The sequence below is a fragment of the Ixodes scapularis genome, unplaced genomic scaffold (genome assembly GCF_016920785.2).
Source record: "Ixodes scapularis isolate PalLabHiFi unplaced genomic scaffold, ASM1692078v2 PGA_scaffold10__122_contigs__length_95168666, whole genome shotgun sequence".
NCBI classification, from domain to species: Eukaryota; Metazoa; Arthropoda; class Arachnida; order Ixodida; family Ixodidae; genus Ixodes; species Ixodes scapularis.
The window spans coordinates 41,100,099-41,118,987 of NW_024609836.1; the positions used below are offsets into that span (position 1 = coordinate 41,100,099).

An 18,889-nucleotide genomic window follows, 5' to 3' on the forward strand; every position below is an offset into this window, starting at 1 on the left:
GCTGTAGCAACCTCACCGCAACAGCCTCCAGAGGCGTGTCTAGGGGGACCACACAGCCAGGTGCGTCATTGTCTACAACAATAGCAACTCCACCGGAAGCGCCAGAGGTAGTCACGCGGTCCTTCCTGTAGACTTGATATGATCTAAGAAAGTTGCTGTTGGAAGGTTTGAGGTAAGTTTCTTGCAGGCAAAATGCAGAGGGTTCATGCCTCTGCAGCAAGAGCTTCACATCATCTAAATTACAGAAAAGACCTCTGCAGTTCCACTGCATAATGCAAGCCATATTTTAAAAAGGGCGAAATCTAAAAAGCTAAAAACGTAAAAATGAAGGAAAGCTTAAGTACGTACAGACAAGGGATATATTTTCAGGTCTTAAAATCAATCTTCATACGAGGAGTGTTTTTCTTTTTAGTGGCACCCTTCTGCTCACTGGTGGATCCACCAGTGCCAGGAAGGGAACACTCCGACCCCGACATGGACGTGTCCTCGTCGGGCTTGAGCCCACTCTGATCCATTTGCTCGTCAGTGGTTGTCACCAATGGCTGACCCTTGGATGCCGCTGGCTTGGTTGGCAGGCCAGGGCTCCTCTGGGTACCAGAAGGGCGGAGTGCCATACCCCGTCCTTTGGGAGGCAGGGCAGTGGGAGGAGCAAGGGTCGCCAAGCCCTGCTCCTTACTGGGTGTGGGCACGCCCACATCTTTCCTAGAGCTCGGGGGCGGTGTTTGCCGCACCACTCCCGAGGTGGAGGGGGACCCCGACGGGACACGCAGGTCACCCGAAGATGTCTGCGTCCCCGTGGACACCATTGGCCGTGCAGGTCCCCTGTGCACAGCCTCTGCATATGAGCCACGTGAGGCAAACAAGACACGCTTCTTTGCCTCGTGGTATGGAATGTTCTCTTGGACCTTCAACGTAAGTATTTCTTTTTCTTGCTTCCAGAGAAAACAAGACCGAGAGTATGCAGCGTGCTTCCCTTCGCAATTAGTGCACTTTGGATCGTTCTCACAGTGATCTGCGAGATGCTCTTTGCTAGAGCACCTCGCACACGTGTCAGATCTGCGGCAGCTCCGCGAGCCGTGGCCGAAACGCTGGCACTTGAAGCAGCGCAGCGGGTTCGGTACGTATGGCCGAACGCGGCAATGCAGGTAACCTGCCTTGACAGCTGGTGGAAGGGTGGTCATTGCAAAGGTCAGTACAATGTGTTTTGTCTTGTGTTCCACGCCGTCACGTCGAAGTGTGATGCGCCGTGCGGCGATCACACCCTGGCTGGAGAGGCCCTCAACAATTTCCGTTTCTGGAGTTTCTAACAGGTCTTCTTCAGAAATTACGCCTTGTACTGTATTCAGTGTGCGGTGGGGGTTACGGTGACTTTGTAATCGGAGACTGAGTTCAATGCTAGTAGAGCGTCACTCTGGATCTTAGTGTGAACCTCTACGAGGTCACCTGATATCATCTTCTTAGCCTGAAGTCTTTCCCACTACGCCCTCTAGAGTTTTCGCGACAAGAAAAGGGGACAGTTTACTTAGTGGTTTCTCAGTCTCTGAGTGCAGCACCAAAAACTTTGGATACTGCGGAGTAGCTACTAATGGAACTTCAAGTGTACGTGCTTCGGTGCGGACTCTTTTCGGAGCCCGATCGAGGAAGGTTTTGTTTTGCAGACCCATAAAGATGGGAAAGAAAGTTCAGTGCCCGGGTGCACCGCCCACCACGGAGCCCAACAAGGGGGTAGGTAATGTGCCATAGCAAGAAAGGCTTGGCTGACACAATTACACTACCAGTGCTGCCCGGGCACTATACCCTAGTGTGGTTGCAGGGACAGGTCCTGTTTCCACTCAAGGTTGGCCCTTGCCGCCTAAGAAGGTGAAAAAGGAAGGAAGAGAATGTAGAAGAAAAGAGAAGGAGGTGGGAGGAAAAGTGAAAGAAGGAAGAAGAGGGTAGAAGAGGCGACTGACTGAATCATCCTGGTCGGGCTAAGCCAGGACACCCGTCTACGAGAAGCAGGGGTCGAAGCGGTGTATTGCCTCGCCCGGGGGGCCCCGAAGGGTCCAAACATTCCCCGGGCTCAGCTCAACCACCAGGGTCCCCTTTTCCCCGGACACGGGTACGCCACGCACAGCCAGACGTGGGTGGGCGAACCCACATGGCTCGGGGTTCGTAGTGAAGCCACTCACCAAGCACCTACCAAAGTAGGTGCCCCCTGCGTGCGGGTATGATGGCCCACGTGGCTGGGGTCCGTGGTGACGCTACTCACCAAGCACCTAGCACCTAGGGTGCAGGCGCCCCCTGCGGGGCTCGGGGTCCGTGGAGACGCCACTCTCCAAACACCTGCTTTCACAGGTGCCCCCTGCGGGAAAGTAACCAATTGGCTTACCTGAAGACAACAATAAGACATAAATAGAATGCCGCATACCAGAACAGCAAACTCGTCATCTGAATTGTAGCGACTCTAATGACCACTGGAACACACCTTCCTATCACCGACTGGGATAAGTGAAAAAAGCATCCCTGTATCGTTGATAGCCGCTATCTTGAAGTCCGAGTAAGCCACCTGAAGGCAGTTGGCCCCCGATGGGACTCAGAACGACATCGAAAAACCTTAAAACGAGCGAACATATTTTGAAGTGTTTGAACACATATCCAATAATAGAACCACCGAGCGTTTGTTTTTATGCGTTCATCAGAGCTCTTGAATGCTCACCTTTTGTAGGTAGCTTCAGATTTGTTGGGCAGCAAGCCATAAACCATTGACTTTACCACGCCGTTGACTGCGGCATTCTCCGTGTACAGTTAGTAGAACTGTGCCGGGGTCACTTTAAAGGTCCCGTCCGCGAACCACGTAGTCGCCTGAGCAAGACAGCTCAAGTTGCGCTCGGTAGTAAAGATCAGGATTCTTTCGCCGTCGCCCTCTCCGCTATCGTGGAGGAGAAAGGAGTCCCCTTTGGCTGTGGTCTGCATGCAGGTAAAAGTCATTATTATCATAACATGTCGCGCACTGTGATTTTGCGCTGCAATACACTTTACCTTAAACTCTGGGCATTCGATCGTATGTCGGCTCTGCAAGATGATACGCTCGAAATTCGCCCGCTGCCTTTGCTTGCGGATGATGCGCCGAAATTTTGGCGGTGCGGGAATTTGCAAAGCAGTGTCATCACTGACACAGGCAACCGCAACCAGAAGTATTTGGTGGGGTGCTAGACGGCCTTCTACTGGAATAAAGGACATTAGTGACCTTGTTTTGGGAATATAAGAGCAAAAACAGATTTTGGTACATACCAGCTTTTTCCTTCATCTGATGACGAACCCAAGCACGTTTATCTTGGTGTTGTCAAATGCATGCGTATGGTCTCCTGAATAAGAGATTACACGAGTCTTGGCGTGATCGGTGACTATTTTAGTTTTACAAACTCCTCTTCGCCGGCAGGCCCAATACAACATAGTTTCGTAAACCTTAATGCAAGTGTAGGAATGTCCTTCGTGAAGAAGCATATCGCTACCTCTCTTAGTAGTAACTACCTCCATTTAGAAATCGAGAGTGATATTTTTATAATCGGAGGGCAACCAGCATAATAAACCCTAAAACAGGGCACAAAAAAAAAAAAAGAATCGCGTTCGGTGCGCTTTTTTCTATTGTGAACTTTATTTTCTCGAAGGTCTTTTGTAAGAAAGGTGACCCCAATAAGACAACATGCAGGCTAAAGGCTGCATGCTGCCTTAACTTGGGGTCATTGGGACATGCTTTTGTTTCCCGTAGTCAACGTCACTGGCTTTGTATGGATTTAATTAAGTGGCCCCCTTTCGTAACTTTCCTAAGAAAACAAGATAGAAAAAAAAACGTTTAACAATCTTGAAGTCATTGTGTGACGAACTACCAGCGTGACGAATCACCCTATGACCAATGTTCCGCTGTGACGAACGGGCCTGTTACCAGTTGCCCTATGACGAATCGACATGTGACGAATGGGCCGTATCCCCCCTGAAGGACACCAGATGAAGGAACAAATGCATCAGAAAAATATTCAAAATTTGCACACTGCTTTTATTGTTGGTAAGGTAACATGTTTGGGGAGAACAAATACTGTTAAGGAGTTTTTTGAGGACATGCTCACAAGCAACACCAAAAAGGTTTCTCAGCTTCAAGAAAAAATGAAAACAAAATAAATGTCTTTTTGTTGTAGTGCTACATTCTTTTGGAGATAGCACTTTTGACAACAAGATGAAGTATCATATTAACACCGTTGAAAATGTTGCGCTAAGTTGTCCATTCCAAATTTGTTTACTTAGCAACTACAAAACCTTTCAATTTCTATATTTCTACGGGACGCTAATTGCAATTTCTATGTTTCTTCAGGACGCTGCTCAAGGGGTGTACGACCGGATCAGAAGGAATTTCGTTGATATACGAGCTGCATAGGTTTTTAGGGGCTTTGCCCATAAATGACTGCAGCCTGGTTGAGGAATGCATCGACTTTTCCGACGTAGCAGAGGTATGTAAAAGATTTGAAGCTGCAATCATTTGCACACTTTCGTGACCTTGCTTAACACAAGTTATCACCATAGGCAAACATCATAGAGGTTACGACCGAGGAGGATGCTGTCGCTGCGGATCCCGAGGAAGACAATCAAAACCAGGACCTTGACCTGCCCGGCCAAAGGCATTTTCTACGATCCGTCTGGACTTTGAAAGGCAGTTGTAGTCCCCTTGGGGCACTGATAACTGTGTGCCATGCGGGAATGGCTTCATGAGGTTTGGTGTCAATGGAAATGCCTGGTCACAGAGCAAGATGGGTGGTACGGCAGTCCTATTGACCACCAAAGGTGTCTCTGCCCGAAGACTGCTGAGTAGCGCTGGCAGCCTTGAATTGCGGTACGCGTGGGAGTTGTGGCACTTTCCAGGTGAACCGACGTTAACGTACCGAAATGTGTACCGATGGTCCACAATGGCCAGAAGTAGTAGTAGTAGATTGGGGTTTTGTGGCGCAAAAGCAACTAAGGCTATGATGCGCCAAGAAATGATACTATTGCAGAAGAGGGTTGTGAAGAAAAAAGAGCTTTAGTAGCTGGTAATTTCAAAAATGTATAAAATAGGACTAGGACCTTATATTATATATAATGCTACAATTTGTGTAAAATATCAATATTTTTTAAAAACTTAAAAACCTGGGTGGGTGTGATGATATGGGCTGAACAAACGACGAGGAAGACAACGCAGATGAACGCTGTCAACACATGAATAACCAAAGATGAAGAAGACTGCAAGACCGTATCAAGGAATGAGAATAAGAAAAAAGAAGAGGAGGACAACACGAGGAGAGTGAACGTGACACACGCTCGAGGCGCTCGAAAAAGGCGGCTGGGCATCGGCACCCGGCTCAACACCAGCGGTCCCGGCAGTCTAGGAAGATTCCGACGGGCGCCAACAGGCCGGTGGGGACTTTGAACCTGCACACCGTGGACCGCCGCCGTTAGCCAAGCTGCAGCCAGCAACCCTACGCCTGGGCCGACCCAGCCTGCCACGCTCCTGAACCAAAACGTTACGACAACGAGGCGTCTTCTCGGCAATAACATCGTGTGGGCCGTAAGTGAAGTCGGCGGACTGAACTTTGTACATATTTTGATGACTTTCGTAACTTGTGTTTTCCTACTCTATCTGACTTTTATTTTTAATTCCTTACTCTGTAAATAACATCTTTCTTCTTACAACCACCGCTCCGGAATTCTGAGTTCCTTCCTTATCCTTTCCCATCACAATCTGGCGTCCGCGACAGGACCTCTCTTCCTAACATCTTATAGAGAGCAGAATTCCAGGACGGTGCTGTAAGAGAAATGAGTATGGATCCGGAAAAGATAGTAGCTCTGGGTAAAGAACTGGGATATACTGGGGGAGAGCTTCGCGACTGGGTTGAGCAAGAACGCAACCGGCAACGCGAAGAACGCCACCTGTTACGAGACGAAGCACGGGAGTCAGCTAAAGAGGCACAGGACGCGGCTGATCGCGAGATCCGTAGATTACAACAGGAGCGGGAAGTGTTAGAACTGCGACTCCGACTGCGAGACAGTACCAGTTCAGATCGCAATGAAAACGAGATGGGTACCGGTGGGGCAGAAAATCAGGAAGCGCAAGCCAATTGTCGCAGCCCTCATAAACTCATTCCACCATTCAATGATAAACGAGACGACTTGGATGCTTTCCTCCAGCGTTTTGAAAGAGTCGCAAGCAGCCAAAACTGGCCTCCTGCCAAATGGGCATTGTCATTAAGCTTGTGCCTCACCGGCGAGGCCCTGACTGTAGTTGGCAGGATGACTCCTGAGGAGTCCTTAGACTACGCAAAAGTCAAGCTAAGCCTGCTACAGCGGTTTCGCTATACGACCGAAGGGTACCGCGAGAAATTCAGGGATGGCAAACCCGAAGATGCGGAGACAGGGAGACAGTTCGCGGCTCGACTATTGGGATACTTTGACCGTTGGATCGAGACAGGAGAAACCCCTAAGACGTATGAAGGGTTAAGGGACCTGATAGTCTCAGAGCAGTTCCTGAAGAGATGCAACACAAAGCTATCTATATTCCTAAAAGAAAGAAACTGCAGGTCCCTGGAGAATCTGGCGACAACCGCAGACCACTTTCTTGAAGCACAGGGACAGACTAGCCTCTTTAAATTGAGAGATGATTCGGACCACAAGAGTGGAGGCTGTGGGAAAGAAGGCAATAAAACACAGCATTCTATAAGGGTAGCCAGTCGATGCTACCTCTGCAACAAACCTGGTCATAGAGCAGCCGATTGCTGGACGAGTTCCAAGGCTCCGCGTCCTTCTGCGTGTTGGAGGTGTGGAAAGGCTGGGCACAAAGCAGAAGCTTGTAACTGGAAGTCAGACCGAGAAAAAGACAAGGCTTCCCAGGCTTCCTGTGTGTTAACGACCGCTGACGAAACCGAATCAGAAAAGGCTTATGTCTTGTTAAAAAACGGGGACAAAATCCCAGTAGTAAATATGGCAGTTGGAAAACCTCCACGTTTCTTAGTAGACGATATGCTAGTGGTGAGAGGAGAAGTGGGAGGTCGAACGGTAACGGTCCTCAGAGACAGCGGCTGCAACACAGTTGTTGTAAAAAGAAGCCTGGTTCCAGATAACAAGCTAACTGGCTTTTCCAGTCCAGTTTTTCTTCTGGACAGGACGATTAAATATTTACCAGAGGCGGAGATTGAAGTAAAAACACCATACTTCACAGGCAGCTTGGTGGCGAAGTGTATGGATAACCCGTTATATGACTTGGTACTCGGAAATATTAAAGGAGTGAGGAGGATCGATGATCCCGATGAAGAATGGGATTGTGACAGAGGACAAATAGTGTCTGAAGCGAGAGAAGCGGAAATCGAAACTGATCAGACGGCAGTAGGAGGGGAAACTGCTAAAGAACTCGCGATGAGCGAGAAACGTGAAGAGAAAGACTGTAAGGTCTTGGAGAAAGTAAGTGATTGCGCAGGGGCGCTAGGAAAGGCGCCAGGCAAGAAAAACATTTCCGAGTTACCAGTCATGTCGGTGGAGCCAACAGAAGTTGATAAAAGAAAGCTGAGAATGGCTCAGGAGAACGACAAAACGCTAAATAAGTGCTTTGCTTCCATCGGGAGAAAGTTCGTTTCAGAAAAGGCACACGAATCGGAATTCGTGTTACATGACGGAATCCTCTACAGGAGATATCGAACACCGTCCCGTAAGGAATGGGAGCAGTTAGTAGTACCAAAAGACTTTCGAATGATCGTGCTCAAATTGGCACATGAAGGAATTATGGCCGGCCATCAGGGAACAAAGAAAACCACTGATCGTGTACAAGAAGAATTCTACTGGCCGGGAGTAACGTCAGAAATAAAACGATTTGTAAAATCGTGTGACATTTGCCAGAGGACTGTTCCCAAGCACTTGGTGGCCAGGGCGCCCCTTGGGACCATGCCAATCATAGGGACACCCTTCCAACGAGTCGGCATAGACATCATCGGACCAATCAAGCCGAGTTCAGAAAATGGCAACAGATATATATTGACGATGATTGATTTTGCCACCAGATATCCAGATGCTGTCGCCTTGAAAAGCATGGAGACAACAGAGGTTGCAGAGGGCCTTCTTCAAATGTTTTCACGAGTAGGCCTACCCCAAGAAGTCCTAAGTGATCGGGGGTCCTGCTTTACGTCAGGCTTGATGAAGGAGATCAGTCGCCTGTTATCGCTGAGACAGTTGACTACCACGCCCTACCATCCTATGGGTAATGGACTTGTCGAGCGGCTGAATGGGACATTAAAACAAATGATTCGGAGGATGTGCCAAGAAAAGCCACGATGCTGGGATCGGTACCTGACCCCGTTGCTTTTCGCATATCGGGAAGTCCCACAGAGTAGTTTGGGGTTCTCCCCGTTTGATCTGCTTTACGGGAGATATGTTCGGGGTCCCATGGCAGTTTTAAAAGAACTGTGGACTAACGAGAACATCGACCCTGAGACGAAAACAACCTACGGGTACATGGTCGATCTTCGGAAGAGGCTGGAAGACACGTGCAAAGTTGCCCACGAAGAACTAAGAAAAGCCCAGAAGACGCAAAAGGGATATTACGACAAGAAGAGTCGTGTACGCGAACTGCAAGAGGGAGATCCAGTGCTGATCTTGTTACCAACTGACAAAAATAAACTGATTCTGCAATAGAAGGGACCATTCCGAGTGGTGGAGAGAAGGAATGAACTGGATTACGTAATAGACCTCGGAGGAAAGACGACATTATTCCACGTCAATATGCTCAAAAAGTATGAGGAGAGAGAAGTTCTGGGCGCTCCTGAACAAGTCTTGGCTGGCCTCGCAGTAGAAGAGGAAGGTGAAGAACAGGAGGTCCCCCATGTCGGCCTTCGGCGTCAGCAAGACCACAATGATGTGCGGAAATCAGAAGAACTCTCAGAAGAACAGGTCACAGAGGTGGAAGAATTGCTAGAGTCGTTCCAAGAAGTATTCTCGGATCTTCCGGGTCGAACCAATCTCGTAAAATGCCAGCTGAAACTAACAACAGATGTGCCAGTTCAAGTTCGACAGTACCCACTCGCCTTTGCGCTACAGGAAGCAGTAGAAAAAGAGATAGGTGACATGCTGAATCTCGGCATAATTGAGAAATGCGACTCGCCCTACAACTCACCCGTGGTGGTAGTAAAGAAGAAGGACAAGACGACCCGATTATGCGTCGATTTTCGACAACTAAATCAGGTGCTCGTACCTGATTGCAAACCGATACCCCGAGTCGACATGATGTTTGCTCAAGTCAGCACAAAGAAGTACTTTTCCAAATTTGATTTTTCGAAAGGTTACTGGCAAGTGCCAATGGTACACGGATCGGAGGACGCGACTGCGTTTTCAACGATGTCAGGGTTATATCGTTTCAAGTTCATGCCCTTCGGCATAAAAACAGCCCCAGCTGTATTCACTCGTTTAATGAGGGAAGTCCTGGATGGAGTACCAAACACACATCATTATTTTGATGATGTACTAATCGCAACTTCCAACTGGGAGGAACACGCGAAAACCCTGAGACAATTTTTAACGAGGGTAAAACAAGCTGGACTTACCATCAAGCCAAAGAAGACAGAGATCGGCTTCTCCCGGATAACATTTCTCGGACATCGAGTAGGACAAGGAACGTTTGAGCCGTTAACCGAGACTTTGGAGAAAATTCAAGGCGCTAAGAGACCGCAAACAAAGACGGAAGTCAGATCGTTTCTAGGATTAACGGGATATTACCGGGAATTTATTCCCCATTACGCTGAGACGTCGCTCCCTCTAACGGAACTGACAAAGAAAAAAGCACCCATCAAAGTCATCTGGGAAGACAAACACGCCAAAGCTTTTGAGGAGCTAAAGAAATCCCTCTCCAACAAACCGATTTTGAAGTCTCCGGATCTTTCGAGGGCTTTCATCCTGAGAACAGACGCTTCGGGAAGATGCTTGGGTGCTGTGCTAATGCAAGAGCACGATCGGATTATGCACCCTGTTGCGTATGCTAGCCGGCAGTTGTTGCCGCGAGAAGTTGCATATTCAGCAATCGAGCGAGAGTGTCTCGCCCTTGTATGGGCGGTGCAGAAATTTCACCTATTTCTGTTTGGAAAACACTTCACGGTTCAAACCGACCATCAACCCTTACAATACATTCACTCTGCCAAACAACTCAACAGTCGCGTGCTGCGATGGAGTCTGCTGCTGGCTGAATATGATTTTCATGTCATGTACATTCGGGGCAGTCAGAACTTTGGGGCTGACTATTTGAGCCGACTATAATACGCTTCCGTAAAGGATGAGATTACTCAAATAGTTGTGAGTGCATCTATTTAGGTGAAACAATTGTTTTTTTTTCCTTTTCCAAAGTGTGTAACATTTTGGTCTTTACATTGTGTTGTTCGATCTTATTTAAACAATTGTCTTTAAAAGGGGGGTGAATGTGATGATATGGGCTGAACAAACGACGAGGAAGACAACGCAGATGAACGCTGTCAACACATGAATAACCAAAGATGAAGAAGACTGCAAGACCGTATCAGGGAATGAGAATAAGAAAAAAGAAGAGGAGGACAACACGAGGAGAGTGAACGTGACACACGCTCGAGGCGCTCGAAAAAGGCGGCTGGGCATCGGCACCCGGCTCAACACCAGCGGTCCCGGCAGTCTAGGAAGATTCCGACGGGCGCCAACAGGCCGGTGGGGACTTTGAACCTGCACACCGTGGACCGCCGCCGTTAGCCAAGCTGCAGCCAGCAACCCTATGCCTGGGCCGACCCAGCCTGCCACGCTCCTGAACCAAAACGTTACGACAACGAGGCGTCTTCTCGGCAATAACATCGTGTGGGCCGTAAGTGAAGTCGGCGGACTGAACTTTGTACATATTTTGATGACTCTCGTAACTTGTGTTTTCCTACTCTATCTGACTTTTATTTTTAATTCCTTACTCTGTAAATAACATCTTTCTTCTTACAACCACCGCTCCGGAATTCTGAGTTCCTTCCTTATCCTTTCCCATCACAGTGGGTGGGAGTAGTGGCTCATTTCCAAGCAGCACACATAGGTGTAGAGGAATATGCTCTTTGTAGAGCTGGGAGAAGTAATGGCGGCGTTTATCATCATGCGCAGGGCATTCGAGAAGGATATGCAAGACACTCAAAGGTTGTTGGCAATGCTCACATTCCGGAGGGTCCTCCCCACGCAAAAGGTGTCCATGCGTCAGCCGCGTGTGCCCAATGCGTAGGCGACAGAGGACTACCTCATAGAACCTGTCTCTGTGCCTAGCACTCTCCCATTCACCAAGAAAAGGCTTAACCATGTGCAGCTCGTTGGACACCTGTAGGCTCCATTCTGTTTGCCATTGAGCTTTAAGATGACATTTGACTAGGGCACAGTAATCTCTAAATGGGATATCACTAATGTCCACAGTACGAGTGCCACAAGTGCCCGCAGCACAATCTACCTCTACATTCCCTGGGATTCCGACATGGCTCGGGACCCAGCAGAATAGAACATCACATCCCTTCCTGGTAGCTGCTACTATTTTGCTTTGTAATAAAACAATGAGTGCATTCTTGGGGTTTCAAGTGAAATCAGAGCCCGTAACGCACTCAACGAATCTGTATATACAACTGACCGGGAGTTACGTGTTTGGATGATGTGATCTATTGCAAGCAGAAGGCCGCACAGTTCAGCAGTGAAAACTGTCGCGAACGAATTTAGCCTACGAGCACTTCTTACTGATGGGCCGATCATGGCACAGCCAACAAATGATTCCGTTTTTGTGCCGTCTGTGTAATAGTGTGATTGAGAATCATGCTACTTCTGGAGTTCGTAAAATTCTTGTCGCATGACCTCGGATGGGGTATCCTTTTTATTAAACTTTGTTAGTGACAAATCGCAACGTATGCAGCTGAAATCCCATGGTGCCACCGTTTTTGGACCTGCGGCAACTGAAAGCTTACTGTCTATCCCAACTGACTCTGCCACATTCCTATTTCTCATCGCGAATGGAGGGATAATGCTAGGCTTGTTTTCGAATGTCCTTTGATATTTCGTGCCCTCCACTGCCTCCCGGGCTGGATGCTGAGCGACTGATCGTATTCTTAATGAATACATAAATCCTAAGAAGAATCGGCGTCTGTCAAGGGACATCTCATTTCCCTCAGCGTAGAGACTGAGCACAGGCGACGTTCTGAAGGCACCTATTGCCAAGCGAAGTCCCTGATGATGGATGGGATCAAGTGCCTTAAGAGCTGATGGCCTAGCAGATCCGTACACAAAGCTGCCATAGTCCAGGCGTGAGCGGATTACCGAGCGATAGATTCGCAAAAGACATAGACAGTCAGAGCCCCATGTTTTGTGGGACAAGACTTTAAGGAGGTTCAGTGATTTCTGGCATTTTAACTTCAGACTTTTTATATGAGGCACAAACGAAAGCTTACGGTCGAAAGTGAGGCCCAGAAACTTGTGATCTACTTTCACCGGGATAGGGGTCTGTCGCATATATAGAAGAGGAACCGCAGGGACTCCCCGTATACGGGAGTAACAGACAGTAACCGTCTTTTCCGGAGAGAAACTAAAGCCGTTTTCATCCGCCCACTTTAGGAGATTGTTGATGGCAACTTGAAGCCTCCGTTCACCAATAGAAAGATTGCACGATGAAACAGAGATTTGAAGGTCATCAACATAGAGTGAGTATTGCACAGAGGAAGGTAGGGAACAAGCTATTGAGTTCATCTTTACCAAAAAGAGAGTGACGCTGAGGACTCCCCCTTGAGGGACCCCAGTCTCCTGGACGAATTCTTTAGAGAAAGATGCTCCTAGCTTCACCAAAAAGGTTCGATTAGAAAGGTAGCTATTGATGGTAGCAAGCATCCTACCTCGTATCCCAACTTCATGCAAATCACGGAGGATTCCATGGCGCCATGCTGTGTCATATGCCTTCTCCATATCAAAAAACACTGACACGCACAACTGTCTGTTCACGTAAGCTTCACGAATTACGGTCTCAAGACGAACCAAATGGTCAACTGTAGAACGATAGGAACGAAACCCACATTGATTCCTATCCAATATGTTCTTTTTTTCTAAATAGTGCATAAGTCTTTTGTTCACAATACGCTCAAAAGTCTTGCTCAAACAACTAGTAAGGGCGATAGGGCGATAGCTTGATGCAGAGGAAGGATCCTTACCAGGTTTTAAAATAGGAACAACCGTGGCTACTTTCCATGCCGAAGGAAATTTGCCCTCGTGCCATATGCGATTAAAAAGGCACAGAATAAGCAATAATGTAGAAGGATGAAGGTGTGTTAACATCTGGTAGTGTATGCCATCAGGTCCTGCAGCCGAAGGCTTAGTTAAGGCAAGACACTGGTTCTAAAATCGACTTTTTTGTTTATTAATGGATTATAATGAAAATTAGTGTGTATATGTGTTTTGGCTTCCTCTTTTCAAATATACAATTAGTTCTGCAATATCTCAACTACTTTTTGGGTTACGAAGAAAATAATGAAGCCTAATTAGGTCATTTCTTACGACTCATTAAGGAACTTTCTAATACAAATGTTTTTGCATAAGTGATATGGATTTGTAGCTAAAGACCTGTCATGCAAGATGATGCTATTTATATTTTTGTAAAGATAGATCATTGTATATAACTAGTCTAATTAGGTCAAGTACACTATTTACAAAGCTTAACGAGGTCACATTATCACTAATAATAAAATTTTGGGCCCAAACTGTCATACAAAAATAGCATCACCCTGCAGTTCACTTCTTTCTGAATTCAACGGTATAAAGTTTATAGAAATCCTCGAAGAATAATCTCATGAAAACAACCGTAAGGCTAGGCATGTAGACGAAAAATGCGAAGCTGAGAAAATTGCAGTTGAAGTTTTGACACTCACTGCATAAAATTAAGTAAGGGATCCCATGCAATAATGTTCAGCAATATGAAGCATAGTTCTATCTGAACAAATTTGAGATGAAAAATTCTGCGATCCGTTCACAAGAACCTTTAGAAATAATATAAAACTGAGAAATAATGTCTGCAATGTAAAATAAAGTTATAAAAGAATGAGTAGACTCTATAAGGGACAACGGCAGGAGGCACCAAGGGTTGCACGTTCCGAAAGCAGATTTTGTTTGGCCCTGAAAAGGGCCTTTGTTCGTGTAGCACTTGAAAGGGGAGCCCCCTCACAGCTGTCCAGGACTGTAGTCCCCAGCTGTTCCAGTTTGGTGTTGCCTGGAGAACCTCTGCTTTGCATTGCTGCTGCTCTGGTGGGCAGTGTTGGCCTTACGCAGATTGTCCTTCTCCAAGCTTTGAGAGCTTTCATGTCCACTACAATGAACTGTGTCCCAGCGTCACGCGTCTGGCCTCCTGTGGTGACGCCGAGAAGGTCGAATTTGCGCTGGGTCGCAGACTTTTCCGATAGCGCACGCTTGCATTCGTCCGATCGTGCGACTCGTTGCGCCTGCTCGGCCGTCGAGTAGTATGCGGTGTCGACACGAACCGCGCTCGCAAAGCTCGACAAACTGCCGCTGCTGCATGGAGTCGCGATGTCTCCGGCTGATGTTTCCGGAAGATCCAAGGCATCCGGCGGTGCCGATCGCGGTGGCGCACTTGTAGCAGACAGCTTCGGCTTCTTGTTCCACGGTCGCTTCCTCTTCCTTCCGAACGCTTGCCGCGTGCTCGATTTCAACCGAGCGTCGTCCGGCATCTCGAGAACTCGAAGCGAAACAAAACAAAACACGCGCGACTTTGTAGGAAAACGAACCAACAATATTCAACACAAGCGCGCAAACGGGAACTAAAACGTGCGCTCGACCACGGAGGAAACAAAGCAGACAGGCCTAAGGAGACGGGCCCAGGAGCAGACGACGCACCTCTCGCCAGCGCGGGAACGGAAAGGAGGAAAGGAGAAAAAGAGCGGAGGGGTGCGTTTAGGCCAATAGCAGGGGCGCTAGGCGCCGCGCGTGCTCTGACGTACGGGCACTTTGCTAGCCGGCCAATGAGCGATCGCAATTGGGGCTTTCGAAACCCGCGGAATGCGGACGTTTCCCGATGTTGTCGCGATAACGAATGGCATGGGGACATGGGGAAAATAAGCGGCTTTCCAACAAGACCAAGATGGCCGCGATCCGACGAGCGATCGCGAAACGCGCGGGGCGCGAAGTTCCACTTGTTTTCATTGAACTCGCTGTGTTAGGGCTCTGCGGGGACATCGTAAATATCATTTTTTTCATGCTTAGACATTAAATTCGACATTGAAACTTTGCAGGCAGGTACCTTAGACTACAATTAATCCAAATATGTGAATTTTGAAAAACGTGAAATTTCGCGTTTTTTCACCATTTTAAGACCCGCGTCTCCCCTTAAGTGAAGGACCATTTCGAGTTCACGCATCGTAAGAGGTAGATTGTAGTCTTCATGGGCGGCACCTGCAGTCTTCACAGCATGTGATTCTGTACGTGCTTTGTATGCGAGAAATGTAGATGAATAATGTTCGGAGCTCGATACAAGAGCAAAATGCTCACCGAGAAGATCCGCTTGCTCCTTTAGACTTTCCGGACAGATGCCATTGTAGGAGAGGAGTGGGACTGAGAAGGCATGATATCTCCCTTCAATGCGATGAACTTTGTCCCAGACTTCTTTGACTGTTGCACTACTATTAATGGAAGAGGCATACTCCTGGAAGTTTTTACGCTTTGATTGTTGTCGGATGTACCTTGCCCGAGCTTTCATTCGCTTAAAGCAGCGGAGGTTGCTTTGCGTGGGGTAACGTCGAAAGATACCCCAGGCTCTGTTTTGTTTTTTCCGTGACTCAGTACACTCTTCATTCCACCACAGCTTGGGCCGCCGCGGGAGATGCGTAGAAGTCCTAGGAATAGCAAGCTCTGCAGCTTGAAGAATAAAATTACTCAGCAACTCTGTAACTTGGTCGACAGAAAGTTCATCAAGTGACGTGCATGCAAGTTGTGTCGTTTCAGTGAAAAGAGACCAATTCGCTTTCTCAAACTTCCAACGGACAGTTCGCGTTGGCATGCATTTTGGAGGAACGGTGTTCTTTAAGAAAATAGGAAAGTGGAAAGTGATCGCTTCCATATGGGTTAGTGCCTGCTGCCCACGTAAAAGAAGTAAAAATGGATGCACTACCGATGGAAAGATCAATACATGAGGACGATAATGATGATGGGCTAAAATAGGTCGGTTCTCCAGTGTTAAAAAGGCAAAGTGCATGCGACATTAAAATTGACTCAATCATTCGACCACGGGCGTCAACGTGGTCGCTACCCCATAGAGAGTTGTGGGCATTAAAATCTCCAAGTAAAAGAAAGGGCTCCGGGAGTTGGAGTAAAAGATCATTAAAATCGTTTGTCGAAAAAGTAAAAGAAGGAGGAATGTATAAGGAACAAACAGTCACTACTTTGTGAAGGAGGAGACGCACCGCTGCTGCCTCTAGCGCAGTATTAAGAGCGATTTCGGAACAGGGAAGGTGCTTTGGGACAACCACTGCAACTCCTCCTGCAGAAATACACGCATCCTCTCGGTCTTTTCTAAAAATATGGTAGCGTCTAAGAAAGTTAGTATGCTTTGAACTGAGATGTGTTTCTTGTAAACATAAAGCCTGTGGGCGGTGTTGCTCCAGGAGGAACTCAATATCATCGAAGTTCCTCAGTAGACCTCGGCAATTCCATTGGATGATCGCCGTCATTCTTTATAGAAATTTAACCATCAGAGGAGTGATAGAAAAAAGGGGTGATGTATGTGATGTTTCATTTAGGAGGGAAAACTGGTGTTTTCCCTTTATGTTTTGGTTTCTGGGTCTGCCACTCCATATCCTCTGGTTCTGGCTCTGGGGCAGAAAGGTCGCCTGCCTCTACAGTTTTTTCTGCTTCTAGGGACTTCTTGGCAGGCTTACCGGAGGCCTTGGAGTTGTCTACGGATCGTAAGGGCAACCCACGGCCCCTGCATTGACCTGATGGGGCAGCGGTCGACGTGCTAGGTCGGCTCGCAGTCCCGCCGGTATCGTCGGTTGCACGTGGCACGTGCTGCCTCCTAGACGGGGAAGTTCTCCCCGGGGAGGAGGAGCGAGACACTCGCTCCGTTGCCTGAGGGGAGGGACCAGGAGGCAGGGACGAAGGCGTGACCTCCGTTGCTGCTGCGGCACCTATGTCCTTGGTGCGACTAGTTGGATCTGCTGCTTTCGCAGCTGAGATAGAATGCCCAGGAAGCGCAAGCTTCAGCCTGGGCGTAGAGGACTGCAGCGGCTTCCCGTGGTCTGAAAAAGACACCTGGGTCGCCACCGATACCTTAGACGGTGCAGGTCCTCTGCTGGACACTGCCTCGGCAAAAGAGCCTCTCTGGAAAGCAGAGAGGCGGCGCTTTGCATCCTGGTAGGAAATGTTTTCTTTCACCTTGAGAGCAAGTATTTCTTTTTCCTTTTTAAAGTAGTTACATGATCGAGAGTAGGCAGGATGGTCGGCGTTACAGTTTGCACATTTATAGTCAAGGTTGCAGTCATCAGCGGTATGGTCAGTTCCGCTGCACCTGGCACAGGTCTCACGACCACGGCACGCTCGTGAACCATGACCGTACCGCTGGCAGCGAAAGCAGCGCAGCGGGTTCGGGACATATGGCCGCACTTTGCAGTTGATGTAACCCGCCTTTACAGTAGGGGGCAGCGAGTTTTTCTCGAATGTTAGTATCACGTGTTTGGTGGGTCGTTCCTCACCATCCTTACGAATTTTAATTTGTTTTGCGGCCACGACACCTAGAGTGCTTAGACCCTCCACGATTTCCTCTTCAGAACTGGTTAATAGATCATCCTCTGATATCACACCGCGAATGGTGTTCAACGTACGGTGTGCAGATGCAGTGACTTTGAGGTCATGGATCATTTTCAGATTAAGCAAAGCAGTTGCCTGATATCTTTCATGAATCTCGACAAGAAGGTCACCAGAAAAAAGCTTCTTTGCTTCATATTTTGCCCCGAGCGTGTTTTGGAGAGTTTTGGCGACAAGGAATGGAGATAGTTTTGACAGCGGCTTAGAAGTGTCGTCGGAGTGTAAGACGAAAAATCTTGTAAAGTGGTCTTCTGAGTTGTCTTGTTTTAGAAATGTTGAAAGTGCTTCGGTCCGGCCTCTTTTCGGGGGCCGATCAGGTTGTTTCAGCTTGGAACCCATAAGAGGGGAATGGTGTTCGGAAACTGTGGTGCACCGCCCACCACCGAGCCCAACAAGGGAATAGGTAACGCTTCATAACAAGATGGGCTTGGCTGAAGACGTTACTCTATTAGTGCTGCCCAGTCTCTATAACCAAGTGTGGTTTTGGACAAGAGGTCTTTCGCCACCCAAGGTTAGCCCTTGCCGCCAAAGGAGTTGAAAAAGGAAAGAAGAGGAATGAGAAGAGTGAAAAGGAGGAGCAGACAAGGGTGAAAGTAGAGAGGGGATAGTAGAAGTGGCGACTAGACTGAATCATCCTGGCCGGGCCTTACCAGGACTCCCGTCTATGAGAAGCGGGGGCCGAAGTGGTGTATTGCCTCGCCCGGGGGGCCCCGAAGGGTCCAAACCTACCCCGGGCTTGGTTCAACCACCAGGATGCCCTTTTCCCCAGACACGGGAAAGCCACGCACAGTCAGACGTGGGCGGGCGAACCCGCATGGCTCGGGGTCCGTGGAGACGCCACTCTCCAAACACCTGCTTTCACAGGTGCCCCCTGCGGGGCAATGGCCAGAAGGATGATGCATTATTTTAAAGGAAAAACAAGAAATAATCAATATAAGGATACACAATGCTAGCACTCAATGAAGACACGAAGAATGGAGTGCAGTAGTGAGTTTGCATTTAGACTCCACCTTCGGTCAGCTGCGTG

At 48.2% G+C, this 18,889-nt stretch overlaps 1 protein-coding gene across 1 annotated transcript; it reads left to right on the plus strand.

Moving 5' to 3' along the window:
* The first annotated feature begins 6,084 nt into the window (after positions 1-6,084).
* Positions 6,085-8,685, plus strand: LOC120842473. Its single transcript, XM_040213605.1, has one exon. The coding sequence runs from the start codon at positions 6,085-6,087 to the stop codon at positions 8,683-8,685; it is 2,601 nt and encodes an 866-aa protein (XP_040069539.1).
* The last annotated feature ends 10,204 nt before the right edge of the window (positions 8,686-18,889 follow it).